Consider the following 26,208-nt stretch of genomic DNA (forward strand, 5'->3'; position numbering starts at 1 on the left):
TCCAGAAATACCGTCATTGCTTTACTCACAGCCCTGGTTACAGCTAAAGCAAGCAGCGATTGTCGGCGCCTGGTCTATATGCGCTTAACCTGGCTGGTATCACAAACTGTGAATGCAATGTTCCGCTTTCGAAAGGAAGGTTGTGGCATACCCAGAAATGATCGAAAAACGCATTTTCAACGGGAAATTATTTATGAACGTGACGCGATTTTTCATATAACGTGAAATAACCCTACAACAATCAGTTTATCCTCACATATCCCCTCGGCAGGCTTGAGTTTTTTTCCTGTCGTCAGAAGCATCCGGAATTGATTATATGTGACAGTATTAACTAATCAGTACGAGCGATACCCAAACTTTAGAAGAAATATTTTTCTGCGCAATGACAATAAAAATTGCCAAAATATTCATCTGGCTTTCAAGCAGAAACATTAGCCATATAAAAAGCAATACATTTTATTCAGTGTAAAAGTGGCCGTCAAGAGCTTCAAATCTTTACCGGTAGCTTGTCGGCAGCTAAAGCCAGAAGAGAATCCGAGCAACACTAACACTATTTTTCACACAGTCAACGGAAAACGGCAAACTCTCCAGCGATACCAAATATTTTTAATTTATTTCAAGGGGCACAGTGGAAATACTGGCAGCGAAACAGCAGCTTCTCTAGCGAAGAAAGCGAAAGATACTGGAGAGGAGGGAAAACTCCCGATAACTATGCAATTTATAAGAAAGCAACTGAAAATGGAACTTGCACATAAATGAAATAACATCTGGCACAACGAAGGAAAGAATATCTTTGCATTTCAGTGGGTTAAGAGCACTAAGCAAATGTCAGGAACATTTCCTACAAATCACCACTAGTCAGTAGCCATCACAGGACACGGGCAATTTACATTTTTCTTCCAGCGAGTTAACATTAGTGGAGAGCGCAGTTACCGTTGTGATCCTGAAGTACAAGGTTTTGATCACTACGCGCATAAATGCGTCTTAACGGAGCACGAAAGAAAAATATTGACAGGAAAGCTTGGAAAAAACACACAAAGAGAAAACCTGAGATAATAAAAGATCAAAAGCTTGTTAAAATGTTAGAGGACGTGGTAAAAATATACTGGAGGAATCTTACGAAAAACAGTAGCCTGCGTTGACCGCCACTGTCACTCCTGTGGCAGCAAGGCAGAGGGCTAGCGTGCTTCCATGGTGGCAACATAGCAACAAAAAAAAACAATCAGTTAAAAAAACACAATCCGCAGACACCTGCCACACCACATTTGAATACACCTGGCAGATAACATTTGAAGACAAGACCTAGAGACCAGATATTGGCACAGAAGGAGGGGCAAAAATCTACAAATCAAGAAAACCAATCAAGAAGGTTCGGAGCTTTCAGGATTTCCTATAGTGTAGGCAACAAACATTCACAATTAACCAGGATCTGCCTTATGTTTAGTAAATTTACTTGAGGAAAAGACATTATGTGAATCAACGATGGCTTCGACAACCGAAGAGGAATAACAAGGAGGAAGACAGAAGAAGGAGAAAAACATGACATTACTGGACGCGCGCGGGGAGTCTAGAGAGAAGGCAAACTTTACCTGTCTTCGCTGGTTTCACCTCCTGAACATTTTCCTGTTTTCAACTTTATCAAAATGGTTTCTTTTATTGTATTAGCACTATGCCCCTTTCTTTTGTTTTTAATTAGATTTTCATCAGCCGCGATGCCTTAGTGTTGCGGTCGAGGTATTCTTTTATCGACCTCAACCTAAAGTACGTATTCTGATGAAGCTGTCTCGTCTTAAACGAGGGAGAGAGAGAAAGGAATTTTAATGAGGTGGAAGGAGGAAAGGTCGGCCGGTGGTGATATGACCCTGGCCTGCTGCTTCACACCCGGGAGAGGGGAAAGGGAGGAAAGGTAAACCGGGAATGAAGGTTGATATTGGCATAATACCATGAGTTTCATGGGTGATGTCCACACACGCACTGGCTGGCACTCGCATCGCGGTGAGTAGACGCACGTGAAATTCATGTCTTGAACACACGTATATGTTGAGGGAAGAGCAGCCTGCTCTCAAGTCCGACAACAGCGCGGACTCCGCCGCAGGGACAGCTTTCATTTAATTGTGTTCAGCATAGCCTTAGGGAAGGAATTTTCCTTCAGTTTCGAGCACTCAACTGCGACAGCCTGAGTCCGAATAGAGTGCGAGACGCGCATTTGTGTTGACGGAGAAATTAGAAAAAAGAATAGAAACAAATTGAATACTTTCATATTAGCTTTTCCCTAATTTACCAGTTATCACAACAAGCGTGAACACAGTCATTTTTATGTCGCGTTTGGAGCTGCCGAATGAAAGCGTGCCTCGACGCTAGCGTTGGCATTCATACAGCTCGCGCAGGTCTTAACCGGTACGCATCAAATCGCTCTCTCTCTCTCTGCTTACTGCTGCTTACGAGAATTCCGACAGTTTTGCGTTCAGAGAGAATTCTGTGCGTTTGTAAACACTTGAAATCCCAGGCACATTTGGCCTTTCAGCAGAAGTTCACATTTCTGTGAAAAACAGTGGTCTTTAGGGAAGTGGGCCAAAGGGCATTGTTGCGTGCACCTCAGAGGCATCGTCATCCGTTTGGTGGGCGACGCGGCATTCTCTAAAAACGCCTTGCCTCTTTGCCAGCATTTCAACAGCACATTTCATCCTTTTCTTCACCACTTGGCAAAGTATAGATGGGTTTTGAATACTGTTTGGCAAACGTGGGTGAACACATTTTTACAAAAAGGCGCCATGAAGGGGAACAGAGGAAATGGCAAATACACAGAAGACAGACACGCCGGCGCGCAAACACCTGGCAGCTAATTTAATTTTGCGCAGAATAAGTCACTGCGACCAAGCGAAGGACACAGAAAAACCTGAAGGCCAACACGTAACCCTTCACAAAACAATGTTCAGTCACTTTATATATTTTTTGTTATTATCTTATAATTACATATGGCCTTTGCCAGTGCACCCAAAGTATGTAAGTTCGCCAGTAGGGACACTGGAACATCCCTCACACAGGTGCACGTGCATAAAGGAGAACGATGAAAGGGTTGAAGAAGACGATCCCGCACGTGCACGTGCACGTTCTACGACCGAAAAGAAACCTGCGCATCTTTCCCGGGAGGAATTTGCAGTAGCGAAGATGTGGACGGTGCGGCTGGGAGGCGTGCCGGAAGGCGCATGCTACACGTCTGTCTCCATTAATGGCAAGATCTACTCGTTCGACCCCGACCGCGAGGATGTGGAGCGCACCACACGCGAGTCCGTCGAAGTCTACGTATTCGACCCTGCGACCTGCCAGTGGAACCAGCTGCAGACACAGTCCCTTCCGGACGGGAGCCCCTGGCATAATAATTACAGCCGCACGGTCGTCGCCTACGGTGATAGCGCTTACCTCTGGAGCAGCCGGGATTATATCGAAGGGGGTAGCGCAGTTTACCGCTTCGACACCAGAACGATGGCATGGAGTCTTCTGGAAGTGTCTGGCATATGGCCAGAATTTCGGTTCGGCCAAACTGCATGCTTGGTGGGCAGCCGAGTCTACCTCTATGGTGGATGGCCGGTGGATGGCCCACCCACGCCGCAGATAGATTTCCTCGACCTGAAGACATTGCGCTGGCATACTGTGCCAACCAGAGGCGAGCTTCCGGAGAACACCATGTACCACTCGGCGTCCGCCATTGGGGACCGTATGTACGTGTGGGGCGGAGCCATTGTCCTCTCTGGCCGAGGCACCGCCTACAGCAGCTCTCTGGTGTATCTGGACACGTCCACCTCGACATGGGTGCGGCCTCGCGTCGATGGCTTTCCCCCCGAAGGGCGCGAAGATCACGCCACCTTCGTCTACAACGGAGAGCTGTATGTATTTGGAGGTTTGGACTTCGACCGGGACCGATACTTTGGCATCATCCACAAGTACAACCCTGAGAGGTCCTCCTGGAGCGTAGTGACGCCGAAGCGATCAGGCCCGTCGGCCAGGCGGTTCCCGGGCTGCTGCGTGATTGACAATTTGCTTTTCGTCTTCGGTGGTCGAGGATTGAAATCCTACGCAACGGTCGAGCAGTGGATGCAGTCTAGTGCAGAGGAGACTTCTGAACTATGCGAAGAGGCGCTGACGGATATGCACGTGCTAGACTTTTGTCCGACTTTGAAGACTATGTGCCTGATGGCTGTCATAGACGCACGCGTGCATGTCGGCCACCTGCCGCCTGCCATTAAAAAGGAGGTCAGTGCACTCACAACCTACAGCAGCACTTCGCCGTCATCTCAGCCTGCAGGCTCAAGCTGCGCTCCAGACTGACTGGACTATTTCGATGTGGCCATAGACTGTGGGGACGGCAATCTACGCGACCACTGTGACGACGCTACAGAAAAAAATATTGCCTTCAAGTAAATTGCCCCCTGCTTCGTGCAAAGTTTGCACACAAATGCGCAAATGTTCATGTGTCCATGCAGACGACTCCAAGTTTCCTTGTTATTATACCTCCGGAGAATAAATGAGAAACGACTTCTTAAACTAAGACATCTCTATTAAAGTTTATTTCATAACAGGTATTTTTAGACCATTTCACTAACACAACTCTACCTTTGAGTATGAAGGAAGCAACCAGTGTAGAAACACCACAAGTATTTCATCAATTTTTTTTCACCGCAACATCTTCTGGCAATCACGCCTAGCTTGACTATAGCGACTGCAACGGTTAGCGAATCATAGCGGATTTGAGCCTTGGGCAAGGGTAAATATTCAAACATTTTAGAAAATGGCGTCACTCTTCATTGCTGCCGTATGCTATTATTTCCGGCGTACAGCCTACGTGCTACGCATGTTTATGTGTTCAAATTTTATGTTGTGCTAACTCTCAGCGGGTGCATACAGTTGCGTAGTTTTGAACATCGCCTAATAAAACCGGCCTTACCAATGGCAGTAATGTTGCAGTACCCATGGGATACTCAGATATCCTAAATTATTATAAAGGGGTCAGACTGAAGTATCCACCCTTACATAAAGATCTAAGCATAGAGGATGCTGTTGCATGGCGACAGCTGCAGACGGCTACTTTCCCGAATCTAAACCTTCTTAATAAAATGTTCCCTACGCAGTATGGGGCTAGGTGCCCATGGTGCGGAGAGAAACCAGATTTATACCATATATCATAGGCCTGTCAATAGATTGGGCCTCTAACTATCAACAGAATGAAAAACGCGAGTGCGGAGCAGTGGGAGAGTATGCTTTCCAGCGTAAGCTTGAAAGGCCAAAGGTGCATAGTAGAGCTCGCTCGCGGGATGGCCATACTCTGTGGAGCCTCGGACTAAGGCACCAACCCGATGAATGAAGACGGAAGACGCCATCGGAAGATGGAAGACGCCACCTGAAGCCGTGAAGATCTCTTTTCTAGAGCTCAATAAATGTGTTTCCGATCCGATCCGATGTGAATAAATGCACATAATTGCGATGTGACTTTGGAGAGGTTACACATTATGCGCGTGATTATTGGCACTAGGAACATTCTTCGTTCCAAAAATACCGTAATTGCTTTACTCACAGCCCTGGTTAAAGCTAAAGCAAGCAGCGATTGTCGGCGCCTGATCTATATGCGCTTAACCTGGCTGGTATCACAAACTGTGAATGCAATGTTCCGCTTTGGAAAGGAAGGTTGTGGCATACCCAGAAATGCTCGAAAAACTCATTTTCAACGGGAAATTATTTATGAACGTGACGCGATTTTCCATATATCGTGAAATAACACTACAACAATCAGTTTATCTTCACATATCCCCTCAGCAGGCTTGAATTTTGTTTCTATCGTCAGAAGCATCCCGAATTGATTATATGTTGCAGTATTAACTAATCGGTACGAGCAATACCCAAATTTTTGGAAGAAATTTTTTTCTGCACAAAAACAATAAAAATTGCCAAAATATTCCGAAAACTTTCAATTAGAAAGAGTAGCTATAGAAAAAGGAATACACTTTATTCAGTCTAAAAGTGGCCGTCAAAAACTTCGAATCTTTACCGGTAACTTGTTGGCAGCTAAAGCCAGAAGAGAATCCGAGCAACACTAACCCTATTTTTCACACAGTCAAGGGAAAACTGCAAAGTCTCCAGCGATACCAAATATTTTTAATTTATTTCAAGGGACACAGGGGAAATACTGGCAGTGAAACAACAGCATCTCTTGCGAAGAAAGCGAAAGATACTGGAGAGGAGGAAAAGCTACCGACAACTACACAATTTATACGAAAGCAACTGAAAATGGAACTTGCACCTAAATGAAAGAACATCTGGCACAACGAGGGAAAGAATACCTTCGCATTTCAGTGGGTTAAGAGCACTAAGCAAATGCCAGGAACATTTACTACAAATCACCACCAGTCAAAAGCCATCACAGGAGACGGGCAATTTGCATTTTTCTTCCAGCGAGTCAACATTAGTGGGGAGCGCAGCTGCCGTTGTGATGCTGAAGTACAAGATTTTGATCACTACGCGCATAATGGCGTCTTAACGGAGCACGAAAAAAAAATACTGACAGGAAAGCTTGGAAAAAACACACAAAGAGAAAACCTGAGATAATAAAAGATCAAAAGCTAGTTAAAATGTTACAGGACGTGGTAAAAATATACTGGAGAAATCATACGAAAAACAGTAGCCTGCGTAGACCGCCACTGTCACTCCTGTGGAAGCAAGGCAGAGGGCTAGCGTGCTTCCATGGTGGCAACATAGCAACAAAAAAAAACAATCAGTTAACAAAACACAATCCGCAGACACCTGCCACACCACATTTGAATACACCTGGCAGATAACATTTGAAGACAAGACCTAGAGACCACATATTGGCACAGAAGGAGGGGCAAAAATCTACAAATCAAGAAAACCAATCAAGAAGGTTCGGAGCTTTCAGGATTTCCTATAGTGTAGGCAACAAACATTCACAATTAACCAGGATCTGCCTTATGTTTAGTAATTTTACTTGCGGAAAAGACATTATGTGAATCAACGATGGCTTCGGCAACCGAAGAGGAATAACAAGGAGGAAGACAGAAGAAGGAGAAAAACATGACATTACTGGACGCGCGTGGGGAGTCTAGAGAGAAGGCAAACTTTACCTGTCTTCGCTGGTTTCACCTCCTGAACATTTTCCTGTTTTCAACTTTATCAAAATGGTTTCTTTTATTGTCTTTGCACTATGCCCCTTTCTTTTGTTTTTAATTAGATTTTCATCAGCCGCGATGCCTTAGTGTTGCGGGCGAGGTATTCTTTTATCGACCTCAACCTAAAGTACGTATTCTGATGAAGCTGCCTCGTCTTAAACGAGGGAGAGAGAGAAAGGAATTTTAATGAGGTGGAAGGAGGAAAGGTCGGCCGGTGGTGATATGACCCTGGCCTGCTGCTTCACACCCGGGAGAGGGGAAAGGGAGGAAAGGTAAACCGGGAATGAAGGTTGATATTGGCATAATACCATGAGTTTCATGGGTGATGTCCACACACGCACTGGCTGGCACTCGCATCGCGGTGAGTAGACGCACGTGAAATTCATGTCTTGAACACACGTATATGCCGAGGGAAGAGCAGCCTGCTCTCAAGTACGACTACAGCGCGGACTCTGCCGCAGGGACAGCTTTCATGGAATTGTGTTCAGGATTGCCTTAGGGAAGCAATTTTATTTGAGCTTTCCGTACTCAACTGCGGCAGCCCGAGTCCGAATATAGTGCGAGACGCGCATTTGTGTCGCCGGAGAAATTATAAATAAGAATAGAAAAAATTGAATACATTCATTATCACTCTTCCCTAATTTACCAGTTTTCACAACAAGCGTCAACACAGTCATTTTTATGTCGTGTTTGGAGCAGCCGAATGAAAGCGTGCCTCGACGCTAGCGTTGGCATTCATACAGCTCGCGCAGGTCTTAACTGGCACGCATCAAATCGCTCTCTCTCTCTCTCTGCTTACTGCTGCTTACGAGAATTCCGACAGTTTTGCGTTTCGAGAGAATTCTGTGCGTTTGTAAACACTTGGAATCCCAGGCACATTTGGCCTTTCAGCAGAAGTTCACATTTCTGTGAAAAACAGTGGTCTTTAGGGAAGTGGGCCAAAGGGCATTGTTGCGTGCACCTCAGAGGCATCGTCATCCTTTTGGTGGGCGACGCGGCATTCTCTAAAAACGCCTTGCCTCTTTGCCAGCATTTCAACAGCACATTTCATCCTTTTCTTCACCACTTGGCAAAGTATAGATGGGTTTTGATTACTCTTTGGCAAACGTGGGTGAACACATTTTTACAAAAAAGCGCCATGAAGGGGAACAGAGGAAATGATAAATACACAGAAGACAGACACGCCGGCGCGCAAACACCTGGCAGCTAATTTAATTTTGCGCAGAATAAGTTACTGCGGCCAAGCGAAGGACACAGAAAAACCTGAAGGCCAGCACGTAACCCTTCACAAAACAATGTACAGTCAATTTATATATTTTTTGTTAGTATCTTATAATTACATATAGCTTTTGCCAGTGCACCCAAGGTATGAATGTTCGCCAGTAGGGGCACTGAAACATCCCTCACACAGGTGCACGTGCATAAAGGAGAACGAAGAAAGGGTTGAAGAAAACGATCCCTCACGTGCACGTGCACATTCTACGACCGAAAAGAAACCTGCGCATCTTTCGCGGTAGGATTTTACAGTGGCGAAGATGTGGACGGCGCGGCTGGGAGGCGTGCCGGAAGGCGCAAACTACACGGCTGTCTCCATTAAAGGCAAGATCTACTCGTTCGACCCCGACCGCGAGGACGTGGACCGCACCACACGCGAGTCCGTCGAAGTCTACGCATTCGACCCTGCGACCTGCCAGTGGAACCAGCTGCAGACGCAGTCCCTTCCGGACGGGAGCCCCTGGCATAATAATTACAGCCGCACGGTCGTCGCCTACGGTGACAGCGCCTACCTCTGGAGCATCCGGGATTATATCGAAGTGGGCAGCGTAGTTTACCGCTTCGACACCAGGACGATGGCATGGAGCCTTCTGGAAGTGTCTGGCCAGTGGCCAGAATTTCGGTTCGGCCATACTGCATGCTTGGTGGGCAGCCGAGTCTACCTCTATGGTGGATGGCCGGTGGATGGCCCACCCACGCCGCAGATAGATTTCCTCGACCTGAAGACATTGCGCTGGCATACTGTGCCAACCAGGGGCGAGCTGCCGGAGAACACCGTGTACCATTCGGCGTCCGCCATTGGGGACCGTATGTACGTATGGGGCGGAGCCATTGTGCTCTCTGGCCGAGGCACAGGCTACAGCAGCTCTCTGGCGTATCTGGACACGTCCACCTCGACATGGGTGCGGCCCCGCGTCGATGGCTTTCCCCCCGAAGGGCGCGAAGATCACGCCACCTTCGTCTACAACGGAGAGCTGTATGTATTTGGAGGTTTGGACTTCGACCGGGACCGATACTTTGACATCATCCACAAGTACAGCCCTGAGAGGTCCTCCTGGAGCGTAGTGACGCCGAAGCGATCAGGCCCGTCGGCCAGGCGGTTCCCGGGCTGCTGCGTGATTGACAATTTGCTTTTCGTCTTCGGTGGTCGAGGATTGAAATCCTACGCAACGGTCGAGCAGTGGATGCAGTCTAGTGTAGAGGAGACTTCTGAACTATGCGAAGAGGCGCTGACGGATATGCACGTGCTAGACTTTTGTCCGACTTTGAAGACTATGTGCCTGATGGCTGTCATAGACGCACGCGTGCATGTCGGCCACCTGCCGCCTGCCATTAAAAAGGAGGTCAGTGCACTCACAAGCTACAGCAGCACTTCGCCGTCATCTCAGCCTGCACGCTCAAGCTGCGCACCAGACTGACTGGACTCTTTCGATGTGGCCATAGACTGTGGGGACGGTAATCTACGCGACCGCTGGGACGACGCTACAACAAGAAAAAAATTGCTTTCGAGTAAACTGCCCCCTGCTTCGTGCAATGTTTGCACACTAACACGCAGATGTTCATGTGTCCATGAAGTTCTAATCCAAGTTTCCTTGCTATTATTATATCCGGAAAATAAATGAGAAACGGCTTCTTAAACTAAGGCATCTCTCCATTAGAGTTTACTTCATATTAGGCATTTTTAGACAATTTCACTAACACAAATCTACCTCTGAGTATGAAGGAAGCATCCAGTGTAGAAACCCCACAAGTATTTCATCAATTTTTTTTCGCCGTAAAATCTTCTGGCAATCACGCCTAGCTTGACTATAGCGACTGGAACGGTGGGGAATCGTAGTCGATTTGAGCCTTGGGCCAGGATGAATTTTCTAACATTTTAGTAAATGGTGTCACTCCTTATTGTAGCCTTATGCTATTTCCGGCGTACAGCCTACGTGCTACGTGTGTTTGTGTGTTAAAGTTTTATGATGTGCTAACTCTCTGCGGGTGCATACAGTTGCGTAGTTTTTAACATCGCCGAATAAAACCGGTCGTACCCATGGCAGTAATGTGGCAGTACCCATGGGCTACTCAGACATCCTAAATTATTATAAAGGGGTCAGACAAGTATCCACCCCTATATAAGGATCTAAGTAGAGAGGATGCTGTTGCATGGCGACAGCTGCAGACGGGTACTTTTCCGAATCTAAACCTTCTTAATAAAATGTTCCCTACGCAGTATGAGGCTAGGTGCCCATGGTGCGGAGAGAAACCAGATTTATACCATATATCATAGGCCTGTCAAAAGATTGAGCCTCCAACTATTCGTAGAATGAAAAACGCCAGTGTGGAGCAGTGGGAGAGTATGCTTTCCAGCGTAAGCTTGAAAGGCCAAAGGTGCCTAGTAGAGCTCGCTCGCGGGATGGCCATACTCTGTGGAGCCTCGGACTAAGGCACCAACCCTGTGAATGAAGACGGAAGACGCCATCCGAAGATGGAAGACGCCGTCTGAAGCCGCGAAGATCTCTTTTCTAGAGCTCAATAAATGTGTTTCCGATCCGATCCGATGTGAATAAATGCACATAATTGCGATGTGACTTTGGAGAGGTTGCACATTATACGCGTGATTATTGGCACTAGGAACATTCTTCGTTCCAAAAATACCGTAATTGCTTTACTCACACCCCTTGCTGAAGCTAAAGCAAGCAGCGATTGTCGGCGCCTGATCTATATGCGCTTAACTTGGCTGGTATCACAAACTGTGAATGCAATGTTCCGCTTTGGAAAGGAAGGTTGTGGCATACCCAGAAATGCTCGAAAAACTCATTTTCAACGGGAAATTATTTATGAACGTGACGCGATTTTCCATATATCGTGAAATAACACTACAACAATCAGTTTATCTTCACATATCCCCTCAGCAGGCTTGAATTTTGTTTCTATCGTCAGAAGCATCCCGAATTGATTATATGTTGCAGTATTAACTAATCGGTACGAGCAATACCCAAATTTTTGGAAGAAATTTTTTTCTGCACAAAAACAATAAAAATTGCCAAAATATTCCGAAAACTTTCAATTAGAAAGAGTAGCTATAGAAAAAGGAATACACTTTATTCAGTCTAAAAGTGGCCGTCAAAAACTTCGAATCTTTACCGGTAACTTGTTGGCAGCTAAAGCCAGAAGAGAATCCGAGCAACACTAACCCTATTTTTCACACAGTCAAGGGAAAACTGCAAAGTCTCCAGCGATACCAAATATTTTTAATTTATTTCAAGGGGCACAGGGGAAATACTGGCAGTGAAACAACAGCTTCTCTAGCGAACAAAGCGAAAGATACGGGAGAGGAGGAAAAGCTGCCGACAACTACACAATTTATAAGAAAGCAACTGAAAACGGAACTTGCACCTAAATGAAAGAACATCTGGCACAACGAGGGAAAGAATACCTTCGCATTTCAGTGGGTTAAGAGCACTAAGCAAATGCCAGGAACATTTACTACAAATCACCACCAGTCAATAGCCATCACAGGACACGGGCAATTTGCATTTTTCTTCCAGCGAGTCAAAATTAGTGGGGAGCGCAGCTGCCGTTGTGATGCTGAAGTACGAGGAGTTGATAATTACGCGCAGATTTGCGTCTTAACGGAGCACGAAAGAAAAATATTGACAGGATAGCTTGGAAAAAACACGCAAAGAGAAAACCGGAGATAATAAAAGATCAAAAGCTAGTTAAAATGTTACAGGACGTGGTAACAATATACTGGAGAAATCATACGAAAAACAGTAGCCTGCGTTGACCGCCACTGTCACTCCTTTGGCAGCAAGGTAGAGGGCTAGCGTGCTTCCATGGTGGCAACATAGAAAAAAAACAAAAAAGAAATCATTTAGCAAAACACAATCTTAGACACCTGCGACACCACATTTGAATACACCTGGCAGATCACATTTGAAGACGAGACCGAGAGACCACATATTGGCACAGATAGAGGGGCAAGAATCTTACAAATCAAGAAAACCAATCAAGAAGCTTCGGAGGTTTAAGGACTTCCAATAGTGTAGGCAGCAAACATTGACAATTAACCAGGATGTACCTTATGATTAGTAAATTTGCTCGCGGAAAAGGCATTATGTGAATCAACGATGACTTCGACAACCGAAGAGGAATAACAAGAAGGAACAGACAGACAGAAAAACTTTATTCAGCAAGTGAGTTTTAGACCCAGCTGGGTCCCTGGGCCACTGCGCGGTCCCGCACTGCATCAAGTAGGTCATGCCGGGACATGACGTCGGCAGCCCGAGTCACCGCAGCAAGCTGTGATGTCGGGTCTGCAGACATAAGCAGGACCTCCCAGTCCTCCCAGCTCGAGATGGCGTGCTGTCCCCGCAGGGGAGGGTCAGCAGGGCAGCCGAAGAGGATATGGGAGAGTGTGGCGTGGGGGTCACCGCATAGGGAGCATGCAGGGGATGTGCCGCAATAGTGGGATAAAAGCTGAGGGGATGACAGAGAGCGGGTATGGAGGCGTCTGAAGAGGATCTGTTGGGAGTGCGTAAGAGAGGGGTGGAGAGGAGGGTAAGTCCGACGGTCCAAACGGGGTATTTGCGTGAGCTCCGCAAAGGTGTGCGCCTGCTCCCTCGAGAATCCTGGATCGAGACTGTCCTGAGCCCGGCAAATCAGACCTCGGGCCAATTTATCGGCAGCCTCGTTTCCAGGGTTCCCAGAGTGAGCCGGCACCCACTGAAGCTCTACCCTGCGCGGTAAATTTTGGGTAGGGGTGTTCAACAATTGCCAGGCAGGGGCGTGAATACTGCCCCAGGCAAAGTTGGACAGAGGCGTTTTGGAGTCGCTGAAGATGTATTGGGCGTCCGAATGTGCAAGAGCTAGGGCGATGGCGGTCTCCTCTGCTTCATCAGGCGTAGAGCCCGAGGGAAGACAGTGAGTTAGGGTTAGATTGTGGGCAACTGCTACCGCATCATGCGCTGTACATGCGGCATCTACCCAAACGGCATGGTGGGCTTGCCCATAATACTTATGGAGGGCATTAGCGCGAGCTACGCGGCGAGGGATGTGATATTGGGGATGGACGTTTCGAAGAAGGGGTTTCACAACGAGAGGTGTATGGATGTGTCGAGGAATGGCTATAAGGGTTGAATGGTTAGCGGGTATGTTGATGCGAAGGGAGGAGAGTATATGGCGACCAGTGGCGCTCGTGGCAAGTCTAAGGTACTGTGTCTGAAGGTGCGCGTCAACTAGTTCCTGAATGGTGTTATGCATGCCTAGTGCAATAAGTTTGGCTGTGCTAGTGCTACGAGGTAGGTTTAGGGCTGCCTTAGTCGCAAGGCGGATCATTGCGTTCACGCGTTCGGTTTCCGTGCGGTTCAATTTGAGATATGGGGTTGCGTATAGAATGCGGCTAAGCGTAAAGGCGTGCACTACTTTCATGTTGTCCGCTTCGTCTAAACCCTTGTTAAGGGAGGACACTCGGCGTAGAAGGTGCAACACGGATTGCGTGGAGGCCTTGAGCCTTTTAAGGGTACGTTCATTTCTTCCAGAATCCTGCAAGTGGAGGCCAAGGATGCGGAGGGCGGGTGTGATGGGGATAGGGGATCCTTTTAAATTGATTTGGATGGGCGAGTTAGCGCTAGATTTTGGCCTAATTAGGAAGAGCGCGGACTTAGATGGGGAACTTTCGAGCCCGATGGATGACGCGTGAGAGGAGATGGTGTCTGCTGCTAACTGAAGAGTTTCCTCAATTTCCCCGTCAGAGCCATGAGTGGTCCATGTGGTAATATCATCAGCGTACAGGGTATGCTTTAGGTGTGGGATTAGAGCCAGTTTGTGAGCTAGGGGGATGAGAGCAACGTTAAAGAAAAGAGGAGAAAGGACCGCCCCTTGAGGGGTTCCGAGCTCTCCGAGTGTATAAGGGGATGTGGTAATCTGATCTATGTGCAGGGAGGCAGTGCGGCCCGAGAGAAACGCGCGAGCGTAATTGTAGGTTTTAGGGCCTACCTGTAGAGCCTGCAGTTCCCGTAAGATGGCATCGTGTCGAATTCTGTCAAATGCCTTGGTGAGGTCAACTGTCAGGATAGCTTTAGTGTGGTGGGGGATGGTATCATCAAGCACGTCATGCGCAATTTGAAGTAGGGCGTCCTGCGCAGATAGATGCGCACGAAATCCGAGCATACTGTGGGGGAAAAGGTGGTTGTCTTCCATGTACGTTGTTAGCCGAGCAAGAATTATGTGCTCGAAGACCTTGCCTAGACAGGATGTAAGAGAAATGGGGCGGGTGTTGTTTAGGGTGGTGATAGACTTGTGGGGTCTTGGAATAAAAATAATTTTTCCATGCTTCCACGAGGCAGGAATAATTTTTCCATGCTTCCACAAGCGTGAACAAGCCATTTTTATGTCGTGTTTGGAGCGGCCGAATGAAAGCGTGCCTCGACGCCAGCTTTGGCATTCATACAGTTCGCGCAGGTCTTAACCGGTACGCATCAAGTCACACTTTCTCTCTCCCTCTCAGTACATTCCAGCCTGCTGCTTACGAGAATTTTGAGACGAAACAAAGCATCGTTTCCTGGATACCTCGTGCGTTTGTAAACACTTGGCACCCCAGGCACATTTGACGTCTCAGCAGAAGTTGACATTTCTGCGACAAACAGCGGTTTTTATGGAAGTGGGCCGAAGAACATTGTTGCGTGCATCTCAGATGCATCGTCATCCTTTTGGTGGGTGACGCGGCATTCTCGAAAAACGCCTTGCCTTTCTGCCAGCATTTCAATAGCGCATCTCATACTGGTCTTCACCACTTGGCAAAGTATAGATGGCTTTTGAATACTGTTTGGCAACGTGGTTGAACACATTTTTTCAAAAAGGCGCCATGAAGGGGAACAGAGGAAATGATAAATACACAGAAGACAGACACGCCGGCGCGCAAACACTTGGCAGCTAATTTAATTTTGCGCAGAATAAGTTACTGCGGCCAAGCGAAGGACACAGAAAAACCTTAAGGCCAACACGTAACTCTTCACAAAACAATGTACAGTCACTTTATATATTTTTTTGTTATTATCTTATTATTATATATAGTTTTTGCCAATGCACCCAAGGTATGAAAGTTCGCCAGTAGGGGCACTGGAACATCCCTCACACAGGTGCACGTGCATAAAGGAGAAAGAAGAAAGGGTTGAAGAAGACGATCCCGCACGTGCACGTGCACGTTCTACGACCGAAAAGAAACCTGCGCATCTTTCCCGGGAGGAATTTGCAGTAGCGAAGATGTGGACGGTGCGGCTGGGAGGCGTGCCGGAAGGCGCATGCTACACGTCTGTCTCCATTAATGGCAAGATCTACTCGTTCGACCCCGACCGCGAGGATGTGGAGCGCACTACACGCGAGTCCGTCGAAGTCTACGCATTCGACCCTGCGAGCTGCCAGTGGAACCAGCTGCTGACGCAGTCCCTTCCGGACGGGAGCCCCTGGCATAATAATTACAGCCGCACGGTCGTCGCCTACGGAGACTGCGCCTACCTCTGGAGCAGCCGGGATTATATCGAAGTGGGTAGCGTAGTTTACCGCTTCGACACCAGGACGATGGCATGGAGTCTCCTGGAAGTGTCTGGCCAATGGCCAGAATTTCGGTTCGGCCAAACTGCATGCTTGGTGGGCAGCCGAGTCTACCTCTATGGTGGATGGCCGGTGGATGGCCCACCCACGCCGCAGATAGATTTCCTCGACCTGAAGACATTGCGCTGGCATACTGTGCCAACCAGGGGCGAGCTGCCGGAGAACACCATGTACCATTCGGCGTCCGCCATTGGGGACCGTATGTACGTGTGGGGCGGAGCCCTTGTGCTCTCTGGCCGAGGCACAGCCTACAGCAGCTCTCTGGTGTATCTGGACACGTCCACCTCGACATGGGTGCGGCCCCGCGTCGATGGCTTTCCCCCCGAAGGGCGCGAAGATCACGCTACCTTCGTCTACAACGGAGAGCTGTATGTATTTGGAGGTTTGGACTTCGACCGGGACCGATACTTTGGCATCATCCACAAGTACAGCCCTGAGAGGTCCTCCTGGAGCGTAGTGACGCCGAAGCGGTCAGGCCCGTCGGCCATGCGGTTCCCGGGCTGCTGCGTGATTGACAATTTGCTTTTCGTCTTCGGTGGTCGAGGATTGAAATCCTACGCAACGGTCGAGCAGTGGATGCAGTCTAGTGCAGAGGAGACTTCTGAACTATGCGAAGAGGCGCTGACGGATATGCACGTGCTAGACTTTTGTCCTACATTGAAGACTATGTGTCTGATGGCTGTCATAGATGCACGCGTGCATGTCGGCCACCTGCCGCCTGCCATTAAAAAGGAGGTCAGTGCACTCACAAGGTACAGCAGCACTTCGCCGTCATCTTAGCCTGCAGGCTCAAGCTGAGCACTAGACTGCCAGGAATCTTTTGATGAAGCCACAGAAGATGGGGACGATAATCTACGCGACCGCTGTAGCAACGCTCCAGCAAAAAAAAAACCTTTCGAGTAAATTACCGCCTCCTTCGTGCAATGTTCGCACACAAACGCACAGATGTTCATGCTTCCTGTTTTTTCCAAATATATTTGCTGTTCGCTTCATTTCTCCGGAACAGAAATGAGGACCAGCTTCTTAAACCAAGTCAGTCTCTTCTTATATACTTCATTTTAGGCGTTTTCTTTAGGGTATTTTTCATCATCATCATCATAATCAGCCTGACTACACATACTGCAGGGCAAACTCCTCTCGCATGTCTCTCAATTAACCCTGTCCTTTGCCAGCTGCGCCCACCTAATGCCTGCGAACTTCCTAATCCCATCCGCCCACCTAGCTTTCTGCCGCTCCCTGCTACGCTTGCCTTCTCTTGAAATCCATTCCGTTACCCTTAAGGACCAGCGGTTATCTTGCCTTCGCATCACATGCCCGGCCCAACCTCCTTTATTCCTCTTGGTTTCGACTAGGATGTCATTAACCCGCGTTTGTTCCCTCACCCACTCTGCCCGCTTCCCGGTCTCTTAACGTTACACCTATCACTTTCTCGTGTATAGCTCGTTGCGTTGTCCTTAACTTGAGCTGAAAACTTTTCGTTAGCCTCCATGTTTCTGCCCCTAGGTGCGTACCGGTAAGATACAGCTGCTGTACGTTTTTCTCTTGAGTAATATTGGTAAACTGCGGTTAATAATCTGAATGGCAGTTTATGCTATTGCAGTAACATAACTAACTCTGAGTATGTACGGTAGCAGCCGTTGTCGAAACCAGAGAAGTATTTCATCAGTTATTTGTCGCCGTAAATCTTCTGGCAATCAAGCTTTACTGAAAGGCGTAAGCGACTGGAACGATTTGATAGCGATTCCGGTTTGGAGCCCTGGTGCAAGGGCGAGTTTGCAAACATCATTTAAAAATGCGGTATTGCAATTTATGGCAGCCCTATGCCATGATTTCCGGTATACGGCCTACGTGCTATGCATGTTATAGGTGCTATACCATACCCAGCAATCGTGGACAAAAGCAATTTTAAGCGGGAAACTGTTTATGAACGCAATTTTTTCATAAACTGAAACTTTCACTGTGACAATCACTATATCTGCAGATCACCCGACAGCAGTCATTTTTTTTTTCTATTCGCGTTTTCGCTATCATCAAAAGCGTTCCCCATTGGTTTTTTATGGCAGTCTTAACTGCTCGATGCGGGCGATGGAAACACTTTAAAAGAAAGATTTTGCTACATATCGCAATAATGAACTATTACCTTTGCGGCGAAGACTTGGTCCTCGCTGCACGATAGAAAGGTACGTACTGACAGGGTGGAGATCCCGAGCAGATTCCTGAACAATGCAGGCTGCAGCCGCTTCCTTCCAAGGAAGAACTTGAAGACCGACGCACCACACAACGGCTGCACCTTGTTATTTTAAAGCAGACAGTACTGTTTACTTCGACGCCTTTGCCTTGTCGCGCGGCGGTTAATTTCATGGACACCGGAGGATGTTGTCGGTACGTTCACGTGCTTTAGTTATGCGGAGCGATGTGTTCTTGTTTGAGGGGACCTCTTTCGATAAAGTGCCCCGCGAGCATTCGCCTCGTCACAAGTGAATGGAGGAAACCGCAGCTGGCACCGTGAAGAACGCATTTAATCTTGGGAGCACGAAAGCATTTTATTCTGTTACTACGTCTGACGGATCTGTTACCACGGTCTCATTTAAAATGTTACGCACCAAGTTTCATGATCTCCGGTGCATCCACTCCACGAAGCTCCAAGTGCTCGGCAGGTATCTCAGTTTTTCTCCACTGTTGCAAACGTCGACTGTCTGTGTTGGCATTAAAGTTGTTGGCTCGAATGGAACACTTTACCAGAAGAGGTCGTCACAGCTGACGATGTCCACTCCGCTCAATTTATTCATAATTTGCAATTACTTGAATATTCCTCGCACTCTGTTGTTCTCATGGATTTTATAGCTGGTTTCAAATTGAGAATATCTCTTTTATATACTCGTCTTTCAAATTGAGAATATCTCTTTTATATACTCGTCATCTCTCAATTGTGTGCTGTTTCTTTCTTTGCGTTGTTTTTATTATTTGTACACGCTCTACCGTTGTAATGCTTCGGCGCTGCAGGATATGCTGTAAATAAATAATAAATAAAAGGTGTGAACACCGACTCAATGGCGTAATATATTCGTGGGTCGTCCGATCAGATAAGAGTTGGCTTTATCGTTCGTTTCGCCAGTGTCTTCAATTTGGAAGTAGCCGGAAGTCCCGCAAGACATATAAAGGGCACTAAGCTGAATGCTACTCATCAAAGCTTTTCTATCCTAAAAAACCGAAGGAAGCGTCATAATTTAGAAATGAAAGAAAAAGACGTCAGGCTTTTTTTCTTCGTTTGCACTGAAAATGTCTTAGTAACTGCTCAGCGACCAGTTAAACGCCAGGAGAGAGCTGCCTCAACTGCTCTGCAGAGCATTTATTATTTCCTGAATATAAAGCAGCATTTCCGCTAGGAATATCCACTTACGAATCGCTTCAGTGTTCAGCAGCTCTTCGAAGCCGACGACGAAGAGGTCAAAAAACAGTCGTTGCAGCCAGGCACAGCGTTGAACACAGTGCTATATTATTGATCCCTCCTTGCACATCATGTCTTCTCTTCGGAAGTCGACAGAGAAGATATTCAAGGTACCCGCAACCCCGATTAATAAGAAACAAGGCGAGACTGCGGTGAAAACTCCCTCAAAATCTGCGCCGCAGGAGACACGCCAGGACAAGTCACCGTGGACAGTCATCAGTCCCGTGGCAAAAGTAAGAGCAACTTTTTTTTTAATTTTCACCGTTTCATAGAGACCGGCGGCACGATAAAGCTCCGCTGTTAGTACTGTGCCTTTGCCGAATAATAATAATAATAACTGTTTTTTTTTTTGGGAAAGGAAATGGCGCAGTATCTGTCTCATATATCGTTGGACACCTGATCCGCGCCGTAAGGGAAGGAATAAAGGAGGAAATGAAGGAAGAAAGGAAGAAAGAGGTGCCGTGGTGGTGGGCTCCGGAATAATTTCGACCACCTGGGGATCTTTAACGTGCACTGACATTGCACAGCACACGGGCGCCTTAGCGTTTTGCCTCCATAAACACGCAGCCGCCGCGGTCTGGTTCGAACCCGGGAACTCCGGATCAGTAGCCGAGCGCTCTAACCACTGAGCCACCGTGGCGGGTACCTTTGCCGAATGGCAATCAGAGAAAAAAGCTCCCAGAGGGGGCATGCATTCACAGAGCTTGACATCGTAAACCTTTATACGGTACTTGGTTACCTTGCAGGGAATTTTTCGCACTCCTGTGCAGTGCCATTTAATGTGTGGCAAAATTAGTCCTTAACATTGATGGTGCAGATAATAACTGAACAGGTATATTTTGATAGACGTACATGCGTATTGAATGCGAGCATAGGTAACAAAATTACTGAATAGAGAAACTCGAATGGAATTAGTCGCGTCATTCATAGAGAGAGCTGATGGCTGTGCTCAAGTAGATGAGAATTTCTGGACATATCTCAATATCTATGGAAGTGCGCCGCCTTCTTTTTTTCGTAGCTTCTGAAGCTGTATCTTCGACTGCCTGCATGTTTGTGCTTTGTAAGAGGCACTTCCGGCCCCTATAGTGGTACACAGGGCACAAGCACAGCTTTGAATGGCAAGTGAAACACCTGTGCCAGCAGGTGTGCGCTTCGACATGTGCATCGTCTTGGAAAATTCACTTTAGTCACTGTAAATTGACATCATCACCTGTCATCTACTGTTTGCCTCTTTCATCTTACGCGGTGCGGGGTTGCCGACTAAATGTATGTTACCTTTTGCTGACCACCCCATGTTTACTGACATCAACGTTTTTTTTTTATCTTTTGAGCACTACTTCCGTGCTGAGTGCTGTTTGTGGTGCACTTCATAGTAATTAGTCGGCCCTCATAAAACCTGGTTGGCGCGATAAACCATATCTATATTAAAGTTATCAGGGTCAGGTGAGTGCAGATCTGTAGAATGACGCTGGGCAAATTGGGCTAGAAAAACTGCCCCCCCGTGTACACAATGTCTGACGAACACGTGCTTCCAGAATCTTGGAAGAATTCTAACGCTATCTTCATCCATAAGAGATTGGATGTCATGGTCTTGAAAAATTTTAACTCGATCAGCTTACTGTAAACTGCCGACGAGGTATTTACGAGGAATTCGCTCATAGATTTCGAGAATCTTTAGACTTAAAGCTACAAACCGACCAGGCGGCATGCGTAACGGCTACTCTACTGTACAATAGACCACATTTGCACCATCAATCATGTGACAGAAAGATGCGTAGAATATCACGATCCTTTAATATAGCTATAATAGATTTCGAGAAAGCATGTGCCTTATTCGTAACCTCACACATCATTCAGGGATTGCACAACAAGGTTGTAGAAGAGGCGTATTGAAGAATACAGCGAAATATATATAGCAGTTGCACTGCTAAAATATACCTCCTCAGAGAAAGTAATAAAGGCAGAATCATGAAGAATGCAGGCTGGGAGAGACGATCTCGTCAGTTCTACTTTTCGCGTGCTTGCTGGAGGTATATGAAGGTCTTGGTTAAGAAGCGTTGGGGATACAAGTCAATGCAGAAGGCATTAGCAATCTGCGATTTGTTGATCACAGTGCTGTACTAAGTAACTCTCATGGAGAGCTGCAAACATGATCGAGGACCTAAACAGGAAAAGCACAACTGTCGGTCTAAATCTTAAAATCCTAATATTTAACATTCCCGCAATGTAGCAGCAGTTTACAACGGGCAACGAAGCAAAGAAAAAGGGGGAAGGGAATACATCTACTGCGGGCAGATAGTAACCACAAATCCGAAGCACGAGAGAGGTAGGTAGGTGTGACGTTTATTTTGCCCTATTTTAGAGAGGTATTAGCGGTTTCAGATGGCTTCTTATATCTTGCTCCAGGGTTGGTTTCCCGGCCCAGGGCTCCACTGAGGGTAGCTGACCTGCGAGCGCGTCTTACTATAGTCCTTGCTGGACTTTTACGATGTCGCTGGAAAGCATCCTCTCCCACTGTTCCGAACTCGGGTTTTCTACTATGGTTAGCTCGCCGACTTTCTGGCATGCCCGTGTGGTGTGGTATAGGGTTGGTGTATCTCCACACCACGGGCATACGCTTTCGTACTGTGTGGGGTACATTTTACTTATCAAGTTTAAGCACGGGAAAGTTCCCGTTGGCAGTTTTCGTCACGCTATGGCGTCCTCCCTGCTTAGCTGTTCATGTTGGGGGGGGGGATACTTTTTGCTTGTCCCTCTCAAGTAGTCTAGAATCTCTGCATAGCTTTGGTCTACCGGTTCCGGGTCCTCTGTAGAGGTGAGGTGGATAGACGCTCGGTTTGTTGCGTACCCTCGAGCTGTCCTGTCTGCCTCCTGATTTCCCGTAATGTCGGTGTGACCCGGTATCCAAACTATCGCGTGTTTGGCTTGGTTGTTGTTGTTGGGGTTGCCACATGAGCGGAGAATTCGGAACGCGTGGTGGCTGATTCTGCCGTATAGATAGTTACGGCATGCTGCTTGGGAGTCTGCGAGCATGGTTAGAGACCTGTTTAATCGGTAGCCCTCCGCTGTCGCTAGAGCTACGGCTGCCTCTTCGGCCTCGGCTACCGTGCAGTTGCGTATTGACGCACTGGTGATAACTGATGATTGTTTAGGGCAATGGACTGGATTCCAAGATAACGCAAGAGTAGGAGGGGCTTGCAGAGAGTCAGGTGGCTGGATGCGATCACAAGGTTTCCAGGGTGAATTGTGGCCACGGCTGTCACTGGACACAGTTAATGGAAGACACATGGGAGAAGATGCATTTATAGCTAGCTAGGCGTAGTTTTTCTGCTGATGATATTAAAATTCGAGTGTATTGTTATTTCGCAGCAGGGCATTGCCCTCGGTGTGCAACTCATGGCCTGACTGAGCCTCTTGCCTAGGTCATTTTTATCCTCATTTGTAGATAATGCTGTGCGGCGAGTTTAGTGAAGTAGGTGTTGACGACTGCACAGAAGTGGTGGTTTCGCGAAGCAATTGGAATAAGCAATGCGAGGCGCTGACAACAATCGTTCATTTTCTGCGTGCCCGCGAAGAGTGATACCAGAATAACTGACATTCCAAGTAATCTGGAAACCGCCGCAGTTGCTCAGTGGTTATGGCGCTCGGCTGCTGGCCCGAAAGACGCGGGTTGGATCCCGGTCGCGGCGGTCGAATTTCGATGGAGGCGAAATTGTAGAGGCCCGTGTGGTGTGCGATGTCAGTGCACGTAAAAGAACCCCAGGTGGTCGAAGTCTCCGGAGCCCGTCACTACGGCGTCCCTCATAGCCTGAGTCGCTTTGAGACGTTAAACCCCCATGCATAAACCATATACCTGCAAGTAACTGGATAATTCTTCGATGACATTTTCTAAACAGGCTTTTTACTGATGACACAATGGCTGCTGTGTAGGCCGAACAGGAGTGGAAGGAAAATGTGCACGTGTGTCCGATCAGTTTAACGCCACCTTTGCCGTGAAAGGTTGGTGACTGTTGTGCGTGACGCACTGTCACGGCACTTGTGGCGTGAAATGCAAGGCATCGATACGGATCAAAATTTTTCTTGGGCAAGCCCAATTCCATTCCGGGTTTTCTTCGGGCTCGCGGTGTTCTTTGTCCTTGAGCTTTTTTTGAGTAGTTACCCTATTCAAGGGAGTCACAACTCCGTAATACGGAGAAGAATTGGGCATGTCAGCCTGTAAATACACAAGTAAATGAAGCAATACAAAAGGTTCAGTTATCATCTTAATATATCTTTATGTGATTTATTTTTCAGTACATTCATGGCAATCCGGTGCCTCCCCTAGTGAAGACCGTCAGGGGCCGGAAATGGTTATCGACAAAGGTAAGACACGAGCAAGGTTTCCGCGCTCGGTATACTGAACCAGTTGCCCACGCACACCACCCTTCTTTCTAACTTTTCTGGTATTATCGGATATGCTATTTTTTTCGGAATACAATAAAACTACGAGCCCTCAAAAACAGGCAGGTCTGCCTTAATCACAGAAGCGTTCAGAGAGAATTGGCCAGCCGGCTTTTCAAGGTTCCTGATTGAGGCGAGCCTCGAAGAAAAAAGCCTGAGGGATGGTGTAGCCGCATGGTTCTGCTGTTCCGTTGAGCCATTGCCTAACAAGTCTGATCTATAGACCGCTTCTGCTGCACCTAACATTTCGCATTAGCCTCACCCAAATTGCTATGTATCTCGCTCATTTCATTTAGTGTCCACGTCATTGCGGAGTAAATTGTTGCACAGGCAGCATGACATGCCTTCTTTGTATTCGCGACTGCTGCTTCTTGACCGTAAGGACAACGCATGCACTTGGCCCTTTGCAGTCTCTGACTGCGGCGACTACGCCTGATCGCCTGCCCCAGTCTCCGGGGCCATCCAAGCCGCGAGCGTCCTCTCTGCCCGAGAGGCGATACCACTCGTCGAATACCGGGATGCTTAATAAGGTGTGTTTTATTGGTGCTTCGCACGGAACAGCTTCCCTGTACGTATACAAGCTGATTTGTTTGCAACTAACTGCCTAAGGTCAGCAAAACAAGAAGGAAGCAATTCACGATTTGTTACTGCGTTGTGACGATCTTCATGAAATGACTAGACTATCGTGCATCAGAGAAGAGGATACAGCTGATATCGTTTCTTTGAAAGACCCTTTGCAAGACTGCACTAAATAGTCACAAAGTAATTGCCAATATAATGAGCATATATGCTATCTTAGACAGTTTATAGCTCCTACTCTTACGTTCTTGGCTTCGCAAAAATTTTGAGCGCATTGTAGTTGCGCCAATATATGACAACTGCATGTAAATTGATAAGAATGTTCCAGGCTATTAGCTTCCTTATGAAAGTATGCAAATAAGCCATCGCCTCGCTAGAGAGTGAACCCCACAGCGGGTGCATGACTGATTAGTGTCAAATGTTATGTCATCCACTGTTCTAGCTGACATGAAGTATAACAACAAACTCTTGCGATATAAATGATCTTTTTGCAGGCAGCCCCTAAAACAAATACTGGAATTCTCTTTCTTTTTTATTTTTTTCGACATTTATTAAAGCTTAAAACCCTTAATTTTCCACTTCAGCAGGGTTAGCAGAACGTCTGACATTTAAACCTACGCATTAAGCTATTTGCGTAAAAATTTTGTGATGTCTCTCAATTTTGAAGGGTCCTTGTCATAGATGTGTCATAGGAGTCGTCTAAAGACAAAACATAACACCGAAAAAATTCGTATCGAAAGAAGATTGATCCTAAAAAAAGCGCAGTGGATGCCGTTGAAAATGGGTCTAAACTATTGTGCGCTTGCACTTTGTCTCATTACTCGCTGTTTGCTTGTGTGTTTTCGCAGATTGGTGCAACCCCACTTGTGACGTCTACTAAGCCCATCGTAATAAAGCACACGGGTATGTAGTAATTACGCCGCAAGCTGCCTGCAAAATGCTCCGGTAGAGTGCACCATATGTACTGACGCATCTGCTTTTGCTTTCAGTTCCAACTGAGACTGGTAACGAGGATGAGACGGTGTGTATAGATCCCCGTTCTTCGCTTGCCTCTCAGTTCTGTGCTTTCTGCTTGCAGCGCTGATTTCACAAGGCTGGCTGCTCTGTATGTGCAGGACCTGGAGGACTCCGTGCTTGAAGTGATCCAACACTGATCGGGAGCTGTGGTGCTCGGAGTTGTGGGGTGTGGGACGGAGTTGTGGGGTGTGGGACGGAGTTGTGGGACGGCTTTTTCGGACGGCCAACTAAATGATGAAAAAGACCGGTTGTTGATGTTTATTCTCCTACAAATAAACGCGTGTTGTGTCTTGCGTGAGAGTACAGACGATGTACTGAAAGCTGAGGTTTGTGTATACATTCCCAAATAAGCACAGAGAGATCCAAACGACTCCACTTGGCGAGCATTTCCCGAGTGAATTGGGACAGGTGACAAGCCTACAGCAGTGAGGTCATTAAAGGGTGAAGAGGAAAATAAAGGTGTTAGCTTAAATTATCTAAAAAAGCCTCCGTCACCTCAAACAGCGCAGTCAAGGAGGTCATGCGCACATCCTAGCTTGGACAGAAGCCTGCAATGACAGGAGCGCGTTCAAAAGCCAAAGGCCCTGGGCCTATACCGCGGGTTCCATCAGCTATAAGCCGCCCTGAACGAATTACGCGTCTGTTGCAATTTATTTAATGCTTGTAAGCGCTAAC

At 47.2% G+C, this 26,208-nt stretch overlaps 3 protein-coding genes across 3 annotated transcripts; all 3 read left to right on the plus strand.

Moving 5' to 3' along the window:
• The first annotated feature begins 3,168 nt into the window (after window positions 1-3,168).
• Window positions 3,169-4,326, plus strand: LOC144108172 (kelch domain-containing protein 3-like). Its single transcript, XM_077641451.1, has one exon. The coding sequence runs from the start codon at window positions 3,169-3,171 to the stop codon at window positions 4,324-4,326; it is 1,158 nt and encodes a 385-aa protein (XP_077497577.1).
• Window positions 4,327-8,710: 4,384 nt separating this feature from the next.
• LOC144108173 (kelch domain-containing protein 3-like) lies at window positions 8,711-9,868 on the plus strand. The gene has a single exon (XM_077641452.1). The coding sequence runs from the start codon at window positions 8,711-8,713 to the stop codon at window positions 9,866-9,868; it is 1,158 nt and encodes a 385-aa protein (XP_077497578.1).
• A 5,833-nt stretch (window positions 9,869-15,701) lies between these two features.
• On the plus strand, window positions 15,702-16,829 carry LOC144108174 (kelch domain-containing protein 3-like). The gene has a single exon (XM_077641453.1). It carries the CDS (start codon window positions 15,702-15,704, stop codon window positions 16,827-16,829), a length of 1,128 nt encoding a protein of 375 aa, XP_077497579.1.
• The last annotated feature ends 9,379 nt before the right edge of the window (window positions 16,830-26,208 follow it).

This window comes from Amblyomma americanum, chromosome 10 (assembly GCF_052857255.1).
Source record: "Amblyomma americanum isolate KBUSLIRL-KWMA chromosome 10, ASM5285725v1, whole genome shotgun sequence".
Lineage (NCBI taxonomy): Eukaryota > Metazoa > Arthropoda > Arachnida > Ixodida > Ixodidae > Amblyomma > Amblyomma americanum.

Excerpts from the sequence above, each read along its gene's own strand:
- LOC144108172 (XM_077641451.1), top strand. The coding sequence starts at position 3,169 with ATGTGGACGGTGCGGCTGGGAGGCGTGCCGGAAGGCGCATGCTACACG.
- LOC144108173 (XM_077641452.1), top strand. The coding sequence starts at position 8,711 with ATGTGGACGGCGCGGCTGGGAGGCGTGCCGGAAGGCGCAAACTACACG.
- LOC144108174 (XM_077641453.1), top strand. The coding sequence starts at position 15,702 with ATGTGGACGGTGCGGCTGGGAGGCGTGCCGGAAGGCGCATGCTACACG.